This window comes from Balaenoptera acutorostrata, chromosome 14 (assembly GCF_949987535.1).
Source record: "Balaenoptera acutorostrata chromosome 14, mBalAcu1.1, whole genome shotgun sequence".
NCBI classification, from domain to species: Eukaryota; Metazoa; Chordata; class Mammalia; order Artiodactyla; family Balaenopteridae; genus Balaenoptera; species Balaenoptera acutorostrata.
This window is the reverse complement of record NC_080077.1, coordinates 7,584,965-7,600,726: the sequence shown is the minus strand read 5'-3', so window position 1 is coordinate 7,600,726 and position 15,762 is coordinate 7,584,965. Positions and strand designations below refer to the sequence as shown.

General features: G+C 40.8%; 1 protein-coding gene across 2 annotated transcripts in view; it reads left to right on the top strand.

Annotated features, from left to right (window-relative positions):
- Nucleotides 1–15,762, top strand: part of SLC22A3 (solute carrier family 22 member 3) — a 95,766-nt gene that overhangs the window by 71,928 nt on the left and 8,076 nt on the right. For both annotated transcript variants that reach the window (XM_057527718.1, XM_057527717.1), the window contains 4 exons: nucleotides 5,872–5,969; nucleotides 6,089–6,303; nucleotides 13,399–13,507; nucleotides 14,253–14,365. In XM_057527718.1, the coding sequence (XP_057383701.1) occupies nucleotides 5,872–5,969; nucleotides 6,089–6,303; nucleotides 13,399–13,507; nucleotides 14,253–14,365 (535 nt within the window). The remainder of the gene's footprint in view (nucleotides 1–5,871; nucleotides 5,970–6,088; nucleotides 6,304–13,398; nucleotides 13,508–14,252; nucleotides 14,366–15,762) is intronic.

The window sequence follows — 15,762 nt, the reverse complement described above, 5'->3', positions numbered from 1 at the left end:
CAGACACCACTTAGATGGACAAATGTATGACAAAATACAATGCCAAGTTAGATACGAAAGATAACATTCTGTATGGTTCCATTTATATGAAATTCTAGAAAGGCTAACTGTAATGACAAAACGGAGATGAGGGTTTGCCAGGGGCCAAAGCTGGGGGCAGGGAATTGACTGCAGAGAGACAGGAGGAAACTTCCGGGGGCGGTGGAGATATTCCACATCATGATGGTAGTGGTGGTTATATGATTCTACACATTTGTCAAAATTCATTGAAATGTAACTTAAGATTGCTGAATTCTACTGGACATAAATTATATTTCAATACAGCAAATTTTAAAATCTATCTATCTATCTATAATAACCTGACATAGCATCTCTATTCTTTTGTACCTGACTCAGACTATGCAAAATCTGGTTACACTTTGGCAATAGAAAATAAACATGATTTAATTTAAAAATATAGAGCTAGAAGTTGTTGTAAAAGAATAAGAGCTGCAACAGTCACTACACATGAGTTGCCAAGACTTTCCTGGATGAATTCCATCCAAGATACGGCTTTTAGTCTCTCAAGGTCTTTGGACACCCAGAAAGTGGGTCATCTTTCAGAATATCTGCGTCACTGTGGAGAGCGTGTTAGTAAATCAAAGACCAGCTGGATCTGTTCTTAAACTGGCAAAATACTTGCTTGGAAGCACTATTAATCCTTCCATTTACTGAACGGGGAAAATTGGTTTTATGGTCTCGATTACCTTCAGTTGCTATCAGCACTTCATATTCTGTTGGTGTAGGATATATACTAGGCATTAAACTTGTGCTTAGGAAAAGCAGATATCATGTGACTGCTTGATTCTAATACATGTTAAAAGTTTGAAATTAAGACTAATACTAAATATTTTTACGGAGTAAATTTGAGTAGTGAAACAATTATTTTCATTCTTTAATGCAAAATTATTTTGCCTAAAGTATTCAGTTATTATGCAAAAGCATTGCTCTGGACTGAATTCTCCAGATAATTCTGCTTTTGGCAACAAGTAACAGAAAACCAGCCTAAATGGGCTTAGACAGTAAGCACAGTTCCAGGCTCCTGGATCTGGGATTCTAGAGATAGAACAGCATCCAAGGTTGTTTAGACCTGGGTCTCCACACTGAGCCATGGTTTCCTCCCCTTCTCCACTCTCCACTGGGCTTCTCTCCTGGGGGTAGGATGGCTGCTAAGATCTATTTGAGCCCACCCTTTCCTCATTAATTCCCTGAGGGGAGAGAGAGAAGATTCCTCGGATGCCTCTGACTTAAAGGCAATGAAGGACTTTCCCAGAAGCCCTTTTTCTCATTGGTTCAGATTCGGTCACATGTCTATCCCTCATTGGTTCAGATTCGGTCACATGTCTATCCCTCATTGGTTCAGATTCGGTCACATGTCTATCCCTCATTGGTTCAGATTCGGTCACATGTCTATCCCTCATTGGTTCAGATTCGGTCACATGTCTATCCCTCATTGGTTCAGATTTGGTCACATGTCTATCCCTCATTGGTTCAGAATGGGTCATGTGCCCAGTCACTGACATAAAGGATAGAATTACCCTTAGATGATCAGACATCTGCCTACAATTGGAAACAGAGTCAGCTTCCCTGACAACACAATTGATGAAGTATGTGTGTGTGTGGGGAGAGGGGGATGGTGTAGTGGGGGGTTCTACTAAGAAAAAGAAAGGGAGAGTGATACTGAGTCAACGGCAAAAAAAGGTACATAATATCTAATTTAAATCCATCGCTTTAAAAGTGAGTTATCTTTTCTTGCTACAAAAGTAATGTAGGTTTAAATTTTAATTTTAAGAGAATATTTATAGCCAAAAAGAAGAAAGTAAAAGCCACCTTAATCCCACTACCTCTGAGAACCATTAATGATATGATACAAGCATACTTTTAAATAATTAAATATTATACTCTGCACACTGCAGACACAGTACAGCATAATGGTGAGCAACACAGACTCAGGTAGCAACTTCCTGGTTCAGCTACTTCTTGTCTGTCTTTGTTGGGTTAACTACTTAGCTTTCCTGTGCCTAAACTTCTTCCTCCCTATAATGGAAATAATAGTACCTGTATAAGTTCGTCCAGCACTAACCCTCTAGTTCAGAGGTTGGCAGTCTACCGCCTGCAGGCCAGACCTGGCTTGCTGCCTGTTTTGTAAATAAAATTTTATTGGAATCCAGCCACAGCCATCCATTTATATATCCACTTATGGCTGCTTTCACAGAGCAGTGGCACAGTTAAGTAGTTCCAGCAGAGACCTGATAGCTCACACAACCAAAAGTACTTACTAGCTGGCCCTTTGCAGAAAAAGTTTGCTGGGTCAGACCATCAGATCTCTACTGTCTTGTCAAAATTTAACATGTCATAATTCTGTGGTCATGTAGTAACTTAACTAGCCTGGAGACCTGATCAGGAAAAAGTGACATCTGCAGAGCAAGAGATATTTATGTTATGAGTTAGAAAGAGTTAAGAACCATGAATAGCTGAAAAATCTACAAAGGTGTTTAAGCGTCAAATTATTTATCTGAATTGACTAGAGATCTTGAAATATGTGAAGTATGATTTCCCTTAAACTCTGGGATGTTGACATTGGATGGACCAGAAAGAAAGTAATTTGTTTAGTCTTACCTAAGAGATACAAGTCATGGCTATAGGCAGAAAATAAGAAGATTGAAGAGGAAATAAAAGAGAGTCCATAATAAATTGTTTTGAATATTGCTTTTGAAAAGAAAGGATTGTCCCTATCTGTGTGCTCTGAGTCAACAGTGATGTACATGTGTACGTGAGCAGAGCTGCCAGCTCTCCCTGGAGAGAAGAGAACAGTCTGAGATGAACATGACCCGGGTCTGAGTTGTGGAAAAACCCTAAGTGAAAAGATAAGAATCACTGGAATAAGTGATACATTCATGGAGGAAAACGGCTCTCATATGATGAGTGGTTTTAATCTTGAATTTAAAGGTCCTCAAAATCTAAATTATTTTAATCAAGGCCAACTTTTCCATAAAACAGTGTTTTAACTAAAGATTAAATACTTGGTCAAGTGCATGATGTCCTTCTTTAAAATTATACAGAAGTCACCGTCAACTGCAAAGAAGTTTTCTAGAATAAAAAGCTTTTTATACAATCAGCAATGCAGTGAGAGGATTAAGAACAGAGGCTCTCCATCAACTGCCTGGATTTCAAGTCCTAGCTTAGCCACCTTCCTTCTATTGAATCCTTAGTGTCTTAAGCCTTGTTTTTCTTATCTATAAAATAGGATCAATAAAAGTACTAACTTTAGAGAGTCTTGATGAGAATTAAATGAATAATTCATGTAAAGTACTTAGCCCAGAATCTAACAATTATTGCACACTCCATAGAAGTTAGCCATTTTAATGTGGGCAATATATAGAAACTAATTGTGAAAAACATTTTGGTAACTAACCATGTAATAATATACGGTCATCCCTTGGTATCTGCGGAATATTGGTTCCACAACCCTCTGCAGATACCACAATCCTCGGATGCTCAAGACCCTTATATAGAATGGGTCTCAGTTGATGCTGTGTATCCACAGGTTCTGCATCCACAGCTTCAACCAATCACAGGTCCCACAGTTGGTTGAATCCACAGATGCAAAACCTGTGGATGTGAAGAGCCAACTGTATTGTTGTGATATACTAAGTTCTTTCACTACGGTATTTCTGCTTTATTTTTGGAGCAGCAAAGGTGAAGGTAGGGGTCTTGGAATTTCGAGGATTAGCTCAGGGAACATTTTAATAAGGATTGTATTAGTACAGTACAAGTCAACTTGCTGCTGAAACACCACAAAAATACAGTGACAAAAAAGAGAAAAGTTTCTTTTTCTTTAACATGCCCACCCAGAGCTGAGTAGCCCAGTGCTTAAGGCAGCTCTGTTCCATGAGGTCCTCTAGGACCCAGGTTCCATTTCCCTTGTTTCTCCGTCATCACCTGCAATAGGTTGTATAATCAAAGCCATTTCACCAGCATTGTCTTCTTCCATCCTTCAGGAAGGGAAGACAGTGAATGAAGAGCAAGCCATTTCCTTTTTAAAGGATGGGACACAGAGCTTGTACACATGGCTTCTGCTCCCACCTCACTGCTGAGATCTTAGTCACTGGGCCACCCGTGGTTGAAAGAGAGGCTAGAAAATATGACTTTAGCTAGGCTGCCATGCCCCCAAGTAAAATTCCATGGGTTCTGTTATCAAAAGGGAGATGGAATCAATTAGCAGTTTTCCACCGGCGTTGCTATGGTAACTACTAATATTGTTTCACTGACCCCAAGATACTGTTAATTTTGAGACACATCATCATTTTATGCACCACTCAGTAAGAAAAACCATGCTATTCAAACTGGGCACATTGCTTTCTTATCAGCTGAGTTGATAAGAAAGGATGTGTGTAGGACACATCCTAATTTCGAGATTTTTAAACTGTGAAGAATGTGTGTCTTGGTATAGAAGAAATACAGCACTGGAAAGACTTAGGAAAAGAAAGTGATCTAAAGACATCCATTTTGCAGTCTTCTTATGTGTGTGTGCCTTTCCTTGGAGCAAGCATAGGCAGCAGATATGCAGCTTTGGTTGACCTGTTGAGCGTAATGTTTAGAACAGGTGATTGACAAGGTATTGTACTATCAGCGTGAATTTAAGTCAAATTCCTATGACTGCTGGTAGAGAGACTTTTGACTCAAAGTCTTGGGGAAAATTTGCCTAGATTTTCACTCATTCTGGACCAGATCTGGAGTTGAGTAAACAGACAGTGAGGGTCCTGTTTTTGCTAGCCAGGGTTCTCACTTAACAGAAGGACAAAGACCGAGGGCTATACTCTGACGGAATAGACATGGCCAAGGCACTTGACTTCCTGTCTCAACATTCAGTCATCACCCAAACACTGGCTGAACACCAAGCACTTTGCTTGGTGCCACAATGCAGTCCCTGCCCTCCAAGAACTCCAGAGCTCATGCAGGGAGAAAAATAAGTAGACCCGTAAAGGCGTGCAGTTGTGTGTGGGCTATGATAGAAGTCTGGTAAGTACAGGCACAGACTGGGGATCATCAGTTCCGAAGACCTCCCAGTGGCAGGGAAATCAGGACGGGGGAGGTGTAAGGGACTCTTCAAGCAGAAGTAACAGAATATGCAAGTGCATGGAAACGTGAAACAGTGGTCACTTCAAGGGGACCGAGTTATGATCTCTTTGGCACACAGGGCTAGAAGCAGTGGGTATGTCCAGCTTTGTTTCCTTTACAGTGCCTTAGACATAGGAGGCAAACAGCAATATTGGTTTAATCGCATTAAAGAAAAGACCAACTTCTTGGATGGCCAGATAGAGATGAGCTGAATTTTCCTGGATCAAAAAGGTGCTGGATCCCAGTAAATGGACAGAAGCAAAAAGATACCCTTGGTGCCATGCTTGTTCGGGAACTTACCATTATTCTAGCTTATTTGGCAACTTAAGGTTTGAGGATTTGATGGATAAAGGAACTTGTTTGGAACTGCTTTCACCAGTTTTATGCTGATTTTCTCCAATTTAATAAATGCACAAATGTATTTTACTTTAGAACACACCTTTTATCCTTGTTTACTCAGAGCATATAGTACTGCTGGTATTACCGTTAAGAATAGATTCTCAATGCAGCAAGCACATCTTTGTGAATTTGACCTATTACAAAGGCTAGAGAATCAAGCTTCTTATTCTCAGGTTTTAAGATGTAATAATGAAAGACCCTGGTCTGTTCAGTAAGATCATATGGTAGCTTTGAATCTGGTCAATGACAACTCTATAATATGCAGATGTTTCTTGCTGTATATTGCTACTGAAATCTGCTTCTCTCATATAGATCACTGTTACAGATGAGGAAGTTAGTAATCCATCCTTTTTAGATCTGGTGAGAACTCCCCAAATGAGGAAGTGCACACTTATACTTATGTTTGCTTGGTAAGTTTGACTTGTGATGGATTCAAAAGCTTGTGTCAAATTTACAATGCATCCCGTTCTTCAAATCAGGTTGAAGTTATCTCTTACTTGTTCGCCCTTGTCTTTCGATGTTGCTCCAGGTTCACAAGTGCTGTGGTTTATCAAGGACTTGTCATGCGCCTGGGAATTACAGGAGGCAACCTCTATATCGACTTCTTCATCTCGGGAGTTGTGGAACTGCCAGGAGCCCTCTTGATCTTACTAACCATTGAGCGTTTTGGTCGGCGCCTACCCTTTGCGGCAAGCAATATAGTGGCAGGAGTGGCATGTCTTGTCACTGCATTCTTACCAGAAGGTAATTGTCCCCTAAGTCTGTTTGGCAGCCAAGAACTTGAAAAAAATCTTAAAATAATCAAGAATGGAGAACTTATCTTTAGAAAATGGACCATAGCATCAAAATCGTAGTGCCAGTCATGCTCTAGTGATGTCACTCTATTTTCTGCCTAACCAGCCTAACTACTTTGAGTATAAAAAGTTGGTTCTATAGATTTTTCTGTTTTCTCCATTTCTCAGTTCATTTATGGATGAAATAGATTTGTGAAATCTAGCTTGGAGCGATGTAGTTTACTTTTTTGAAAAATTTTTAATTGAAGTATAGTTGATGTACAATACATATAAGTTTCAGGTGTACAATATAGTGATTCATAACTTTTAAAGGTTATACTCCATTTATAGTTATTATAAAATACTGGCTGTATTCCCCATGTTGTACAATATATCCTTGTAGATTATTTTATACCTAATAGTTTGTACCTCTTAATCCCCTACCCCTATGTTGCCCCTCCCCACTTCCTCTCCCCAGTGGTAACCCACTAGTTTGTTCTCTATATCTGTGAGTCTGCTTCTTTTTTGTTACGTTCACTAGTTTTTTGTATTTTTTAGATTCCATAGATAAGTGATATCATACAGTATTTGTCTTTCTCTGTCTGACTTATTTCACTTAGTATAATGCCCTCCAAGTCCATGCATGTTGCTGCAAATGGCAAAATTTCATTCTTTTTTATGGCTGAGTAGTATTCCATTGTATATATATATATACCACATCTTTATCCATTTATCTGTTGATGGACACTTAGGTTGCTTCTTGGCTATTGTAAAAACACTGCTATGAACATAGGGGTACATGTATCCTTTCAAATCAGTGTTTTTGGTTTTTTCTTGGATATAGATCCAGGAGTGGAATTAATGTAGTTTATTTTTGATCACCTTTATCCAACTTAATTTTGTGATATCATTGACCCTGTTTCACATTTCTTCCACGTGGCCAATCTCATGCGAAACACTGAGGTTACAAAGGGAAGGAAAACATGTCTTGACTTCAAAAGGTTGACAACCTAGTGAGGAATATAGACACTTTAATGCTCTCACAACAAACTGTGATAAATGAACGAATAGAATGATTTACAAGATTTAGAAATAGGAAAAAAAAGGTGCAAGAAGTGATTAATCCATGGGGATAGTCAGGAGAAGCTTCCCAGAGGTGAGAACTAGGCATGTATGAAGAAGGAAAAGAAATGTGCCCTACAGAAGGGAAGGCTAGGAGTGATTTTACAAAGGAAAGCATGGTTCTCAGAAGTAGGCACCACCTTTGATGGTTCGGGAACCAAACGTTCTTTGTTATCACAGGAATATCCTGGCAGGGAGGCTGAGGGATCATCCGTCACCAGTGGAGATGACCTCACAGCCAAGGCCAAGCCAAGAGCTTGGGCGTGGTCTTGTGAGCTTCAGGTGGAGGACAGGTGCCCTCCAAGTGGCTGTTGCAGTTTGGACAATGGCAATGGGGAGGAGAGAGGCTGAGAGCAGGAATCAAGGTCGTGGCAGTCGGGCCTGAATGGGAGACGGTGATTTCAGAGATGTTTCAGAGTTAAATTGGGGGGAGGGGGGGCTTGATGACCGGTGTATGGTACAGAGGTTGTCAGTGCCTCCAAATACACTGTTAATAGAAAGCCGGTTATCTCTGCCTCAGAACACAGCGGGCACTGGACAGAGGAAACTTTTCAAACTCCCAGAGAACGTGTGTTTTAGAGCAGATTTATTATTTCAGCATTTCAGGAGGTGTGGGGTGGGAGGTGGCTGGCAGAGCTGGAGTTTCTGGTAGTTCTTTGTGTCAGCACAAGAGAAGCTGCCTTTTCTTTTGCGAATCCTCTGCGGATCAGGGAAGAACTGATAATATTGTGGAAGTCGAAACAGTCAGACATTTACAGATGAGTTTACTAATTAAATAAGGATTTATGAAATCCCAAAACATCAGATAGACCCTATTTAAATAAAATTACAGAAATGCCCATCTTCAGAACAGAAGGGTGGAAAAAAAGATGTGAAGTCCTGTCATACTGGAATGGTTGATGATAAACAGAACTGACTATTTACATTTACCTCATTTTACTTGAGCGTTTTAGTTTCCTAGTGCCGCTGTAACAAAGTACCACAAACTGGGTGGCTTGCAACACAGAACTTTATTCTCTCACACACCTGGAGCCTGGAAGTCTGAAATCCAGGTGTGGGCCGGGCCATGCTCTCTCTGAAGGCTCTAGGTGAGGATCCTTCCCTGCCTCTTCCTAGCTTCTGGCGGTTGCCAGCCATCCTTGGCATTCCTTGACATCATTCCAATCTCCGCCTCCATCTTCACATGACCTTCTCTGCATCTCTGTGCCTTAACTTAACCATTATATCTGCAAAGACCCTATTTTGAAATAAGGTCACATTCTAAGGTTCTGGGTAGACGTGAACTTTGGGTAACACTATTCAACCTACCACATTGAGTTAACACATTATAAGAGCTGGGGAAGATATTGGCCAATGCACATCTATTTAGTGTCTATTAATTTCTGCCAGTAAACTAGGAATAGAGATAGTGCAGTGAACAAGACAGACATAATTTCTGCCCTCGGGAATTATGCACAATTTAGTAGAGGTGACAAATCAGGAACATTGGAGACTTCACTGTTCTTTCTGTTTTACTGTGGCACTTTTTAGTTTTAGGTTTAATTTTTCAATGTAGTTCCCTAAGACAACGTCATCTGTTCTCACTGCATATGGAACAGGCATCAAATATTAATTACGTATTCATTGCATATGAAGTTAGGAAAGTGGAGAGAAAGATTAATGACTTAAGTGTGGCCCATCTTTCCATTACGTAACTTTCCCCAGAGGATTTTCTCTGGCCCTAGACTGACTGGGATGACTTCAATGTGTGTTGCATTCAGCATGATCCTAGAAATCATTGAAGATCATATGTCCAAACCAATATTGAAGTAACTAAGTGGGTGAGAATCAAGCTATTTTATAGAGAACACTCTCATATAGTAGAAAATATAAGGCAAAGGATAGACTTTTCTGTTTGGTCTGATCAGTTTTATTTTGTAGACAGAATTGCCCAATTTAAGCCTTAGAATTGTTTTTAGCAACATTGAAAATGAATTGCTCTTATTCTGGATGCATTTTTATTTGTATATTCTGCAGATTCGGCTGCTTTTATAGTCACACGCTGGTCATAATTGACTGCTAAGAATAAGTTCAAATCCCTAATGCTGTGTGTGAATACCAAATATTAGCAGAGGTTCCTTGCTTGAGTTGACATCCTTACTTCCACTTAAGGGAACTTCGGGACTTGGTTACTTGAGCTGTTGAATTAACATTAGAAAGACTTTTCCTCTCAGCCTTTCTTGACATCATCACCAGGATGACTGCCCCTGAAGAGAATACTGAGTAGCCTTTTAGGGGAATCAGCTCTAAAATTATCTCAGAGAAAACGGTTTAACCAACTTTCCATCCACTAAGCATGACTTTTCATGGTCTGAAGAATGAGATTCTGGAAAAGAAAGTCTTTCAGGCTGTATCCTCATCCAAGACTCACTGTTTCTGACCCAAATATTTTAACTCTAATTAAAGCCTGAAAAATAAAGAGCTTTCTAAATCCATACTCATCTGCCATCTTTAATTTGACTTTATTCAAGATGGCTACAAACCTGACAGTTGGGGTAAGTCTTTTTGAAATGACGAAGTTGTCTTGGACTTTTCTAAGTAAAAAGTAAGTCTGTTTATCTTATTTACTAGGAATTTTCACTACATTTTATTTCAGAACTCAGAGCAGCTGGTGCATTCAGAGGAGATGTAAAATTGTGTTTGTTTAAAATTTTGCATCCTTTTCTTCAAAAATTGAGGTATTATTCTCAATAATTTCTACCAGCTTGACCAAATCCCCATCAGAGGGACTTTCTTTCTCTGTGTTCTCAGGAGTTCATGGGAGGTAGTTTCTGTTTCAGTCTTCATTCTTAACTTGTCTTGTTGTTTTTTGCCATTGCTACCGAAAGATGTCTATTGCCACTCCAGGGTGAACTTAGCATATTACAGGGATGATCAGAAGTTTTTATGTGCATATGTAATAGTCACACATAACTTACACCTCCTATAAATTGTTTTCATTTTACCCTTTAGTTAAAATGAACAGTGCAGTGCCTTTGGGACTTCTCTTTTGTTCCACATTTCAACAAAATCTCTGTCCAGTGCAGTTAGATACTGGCCTTTACTTCTTAGAAAGAGTTGAGAGTCTTGAGAAAACTTGACAGCATTTTCTTAACGTTTTACTGAATTGACGAGTTATTTATCTGTATTCATTGAGCTAACCACATACATTTCTCATCGAGTGGGGAGGGGGTGCGTGTGTGTGTTTTAATTTGGTTTCTTGGTTTTTGTTTATGTTTGTTTTTCCGCAGTCAGTTATAAACTTAAATTGTCGTTGAAGTTGTCAGTGGGACTCACTTGTAGAGCTGTCTTGATTCAGTAGAAAAAACTATAGCTTAAGAACCTAACCTGGATAATCAAGTTATCTCCACGGGAGCCAACAGCGTTCTTCTCAGCAGCCTGAGAGCCGCGAGAGGTTGCCTGGCCAGGCCGGGACCCAGGAAATCTGAGCACCAGTTGCCACTTTCCGTTCCCCAGCATCTGGCACTGCACCACCTGCTCGCTGAAGGAAGGGGTGGAATGCATTTCCTAGTCCCCCTCCCTGGCCTTCCTGAAAAAGTAAAGGCTAAATAAAACACTTGTTTACAACTGGGCCGGGGCAGAAGGCAGCCCAGTGCATCAGCGCGACTCTGCCGTTCTTCACTCCCTGATGTGACGTTAATGTGAGCGCTGCAGGTGTCCTCAGCTGGGAAAAACATCAAGGACACCAGGACCTCCTCGGCCAGTTTGCAATCAACATGTAACAAACTGGAGCCTCCCAGCAATGATCTGGATTCTGGAACCCTCTTTTTCTCTGCTTGCCCTCCTAGGCAATTGTTTTATTGAATGAGTTTTAGCTTTTTTATTGGTTGAATATTCTCTAAAGAGAACACACATAAGGGGAATTCCCTGGCGGTCCAGTGGTTAGGGCTCCTCGTTTCCACTGCAGGGGGCACGGGTTCGATCCCTGGTTAGGAAACTAAAATCCCGCATGCTGTGTGGTGCAGAAAAAAAAAAAAATACACGTAAATCTACCGAGTTTCATCCTCTTCTTTCATCCTCCTCATTCATGCCTACTTTTCTACTAAAAAATTATATATTCAGGAAAGCGTGATAATTCTAGAAGACAAGAGGACTGTTTAGTGCTGAGCAAGCATAAATAAATATGAGTCTAAAGGGAGAAGGTTTCCTTTTCAAAGATGGAAGTCAGGCATATGCTGAACGCCCTTGGCTTTGCTTTGGAGAGCAGATAAGCTGCTGTTCACGTGGTCATATGTCCTCACCCAAGTCTACTAAGAAAGGATGGCATAAAATCAAAACTATTGATACAATGAGATACCACCTCACACCCGTCAGAAAGGTCATCATTAAAGCATCTACAAATAACAAATGCTGGAGGAGGTGTGGAGAAAAGGGAACCCTCCTACACTGTTGGTGGGAATGTAAGTTGATGCAGCCACTATGGAAAACAGTATGAGGTTCCCCCCAAAAATAAAAATAGAGTTGCCATATGATCCTGCAATCCCACTCCTGGGTATATATTCAGACAAAACTTTCGTTCAAAAAGATACATGCACCCCTATGTTCATAGCAGCACTATTCACAATAGTCAAGATGAGGAAACAATCTAAATGTCCATCAACAGATGAATGGATAAAGATGTGGTATATACATACAATGGAATATTACTCAGACATAAAAAAAGAATGAAGTAATGCCATTTTCAGCAACATGGATGGACCTAGAGATTATCATACTAAGTGAAGTAAGTTAGACAGAGAAAGACAAATACCATATGATATCACTTACATGTATAATCTAAAATACAACACAAACAAACTTATCTATGAAATAGAAACAGACAGACATAGAGAACAGACTTTTGTTGGAGGGGGAGGGATGGAGTGGGATTTGGGGGTTAGCAGGTGCAAACTATTATATAGATGATGGATAAGCAACAAGGTCCTACTGTATAGCACAGGGAACTATATTCAACATCCTGTGATAAACCATAATGGAAAAGAATATGAAAAAGAATGTATATATATGTATAACTGAAGAAACTAACACAACATTGTAAACCAACTATACTTCAATTTAAAAAAAAAAGGATGGCATCAACTGCACAACTTTTAAGAAATTTAGAGAACTTACTTTTTAGAGCAAAAATGGTTTATGCCTTCTTCCCTTGAAGCACAAAAGAAAGAAAATATTTAGTAGAGAACATTTGGCATTTCCCACTAGTTACTATGGAGGAAAGGAGTGTTTCCTCATATAACCAAAGCATCCCTAAAACAGTTCATTTTTAAATGAATGAACAAACCAGTATTAAAGAATCTGGCTCCTTCTGGATGATTTCTTAGGCAAAGTAGAAAGACTTGGGATGAGGGAAATAAGGAAAGACATACGCCCTGGTGATGACGCACGGCAGAGATGTCCCCTCCCGGAGATCTCAGTCCTCGGAAACTTGCTGCTCTTTACAAACCAAAGTCAGTTTCAGGTCCAGATTTTTCCTGGTCTGTTGGGAACAGTGATTCTGTGTGTCATCACTAAGAGGTATGAACAGAAAGAGGACAAATGGGTGTCAGACTGCTGTGATGGTTTTCAAGGGCACAGGCAAAGACTGCCTTCCAGACAGAAAGCCAGTGTACTCAGGCCCTCTAGGAAGGCACTGCTTGGAACATTGTTTTCAAGGTAGTGGCTTCTCAACAAATGCCTTGGCTTGTATTTCTGTAATCCAACCCTGCTCAGGAAGGCAGCTAGTGCACTGAATACTAGCTGTCCTCCTGGTTGTTGTTGTTGAATTTTGGCTACAATATTAGAAGGTACCTATCATTTGCACTTAAAATTAGCAGATTTACGGCTGGGAGAACACTAAGCAAATGCCCTTTGTTGTTTTGTAAAATTGTATTGAAAGCAGACCCATCCAAATTTTCTGTTTTTGCAGGAGTACCCTGGTTGAGGACCACTGTTGCTACCCTGGGAAGATTAGGCATAACCATGGCCTTTGAAATTGTGTATTTGGTAAATTCAGAATTGTACCCAACAACATTACGGTAATTCCAACATCCGTATCATGGTTTCTCCTAAGTAATTCTGCAGCCGCATATTTGAAGTTGACTTAAAAACTATGAAATAGTTTTCTTAGCTTGGCGACATATTAGCCTGGGCTGGATTCAGCCAGTGGAAAAGCTAAGTTTTGAGTGGTAGCTGCTTTTTGCATTATTATCATCAATATCTTCATACACAGTTGGGGGTTTGTGGAAAGGCACTAGACTTGAGATCAGAAAATCTGGGTAGCGTGCTTGCGTCACGGGTTACATCTTCTTTCATCAGCAGCGCTCTGTGTAAAGGCTACAGCTTCTGTTCTGACCACACTCCGCAGCCGATTATTGAAGGACAAAATGAAACAATGTGCATAGCTAGTGCAAATTGGCCTGCTTTCTTGGGGGAATATGCATGAGCACACCTTACTGCCAATCTGGGGTGCCAAGGAGACACATAATGCCACAGAGCAGGCTGGGTAGTGAGCCACTGTTGGAAGATTGATTTCCACCAATACTGTAGACCCGTCCCCGCCCCCAACTAGCCTCACTGTGACTCAGCTTTTACCCAGATGTGAACCGGTGCAGGTTGAAAATGATTTGCTTGGAGTATGAGAGAGTAGAAATTCTCAAAGTTAAAAACTACAGAAGTGGGAAATATTGTTACAATTTCTCTGTTACTTAGATATCTGAAAATGTTACGTATCTTGCATTTATTTGAATACTTTTTGTTTAAAACAATTTTTTTGCTCTGCAGGAACTTTGGAGTTTCACTCTGTTCAGGTTTATGTGATTTTGGGGGGATCATAGCCCCGTTTCTGCTCTTCCGCTTAGCGGCCGTTTGGCTAGAACTACCTCTTATCATCTTCGGTAAGTTCTCACTTTATATCCTATTCTTAAATGCTCTCATCCACATTTTTCACATTAATAGAACCTAAAATGATCATCAGGCCTAGTATCAATTATAACCATTTGCTCTTTTTATAACAACTGTTTCCGTTTTGAGGAACCACAGTGAAATGTGGACCCTAAACCATTTAAATTTACTTTACATTAAGGGTTCCTATAAAAAAGTGTTCAGTTTAGCTTTCTTTGTTGAGGTTCTGAGTTAAAATCAAAGATTATGAAACTTTTTTATAATATTGTGGGACATAACCAATAATTTTCCAAATAGGATCAAATAATAGGACCTTCTGTGTGTTTAAGACAAGCCTAAAAACAAATTGCATTGTTAAATGCTCCACGTCTCTCAATATTGTATCTGCATGTGCTTTGATGCTAAGCATGCCATGCCAAAAGATCAGGGGACACAGAAGCCCTTGCACACACGTACCATAACCTCTTTGATGCCCCTCAAGTTCATACCCTCCTTCCTACCTTCAATCTTCATGAAACTCATGAAGGGATAGAACCATAGCATAGGGAGGGCCCTTAGGGTAATTCAGGCCAGTGCATCTCCTGTGCTGTTCCAACCTTTCTGCCCAGATCTCATACCCTCCTCAGCAAGAGAGGATGCCGGCTGGCCCCTTGCTCACCTACCTTTCCTCCACCTCCACTTCCTTACTCCCGGTAGAGAAGGTTTTTCACCCATTGCTCAGCAGTTTAAGCTCCAATGAAAACATCGCATCCGTGAGGGCATACATCCGGAGGAATGCAAGAGTCCTTCAGCTGTGCTAGGGACCATAAAGTCAGCTTCTAATCACTGACACCAGTGATTCCATGAAAGATCATTTCAAACTATTTCATGGGACCCGATAAACAAGCTCAGCATTGATTCTGGGCCAGCGTGAAAGAGCAAAGAGAGGCCGCTGTGCAAACAAGACAGAGCCTCCTGACGGCCCAGTCCCTCAAGGTCGGGGCTTGCCTGCAAGCCGCGCTGGCTGAGCTGGGCGCTGGTGCTGCAGGGCAGGCCCTTGCTTCGCGGAGTCTGGCTGGGGAGGGAGCCGCCTTTCCAAACAGGTCGTCACAAGAGAGTGTGATAAATAAGGGCGCCATGAGAGCACATCACAGGGATCCCTAGCCCCGTGGAGTCAGGGGGAGAAAGTCAGGGAGCAAGGAGGCCATGTGGAGGTTGAATAGGAATTATCCACGTGAGAGGTGTGGGCTGGTGCTCTAGGCAGTGGGAAGGCCTAGAGTAAGAGGAAGGTAAAGGACAGAGTACAGTGCGTAAGTTGGGGCCTGAAGAGAGATGAAACTGGGGGGGTGAGCTGGGGCCGGACCATGGAGGGTCTTCCCCGATGTGCAAAGGGTCTGCTCTTTATCCAGAG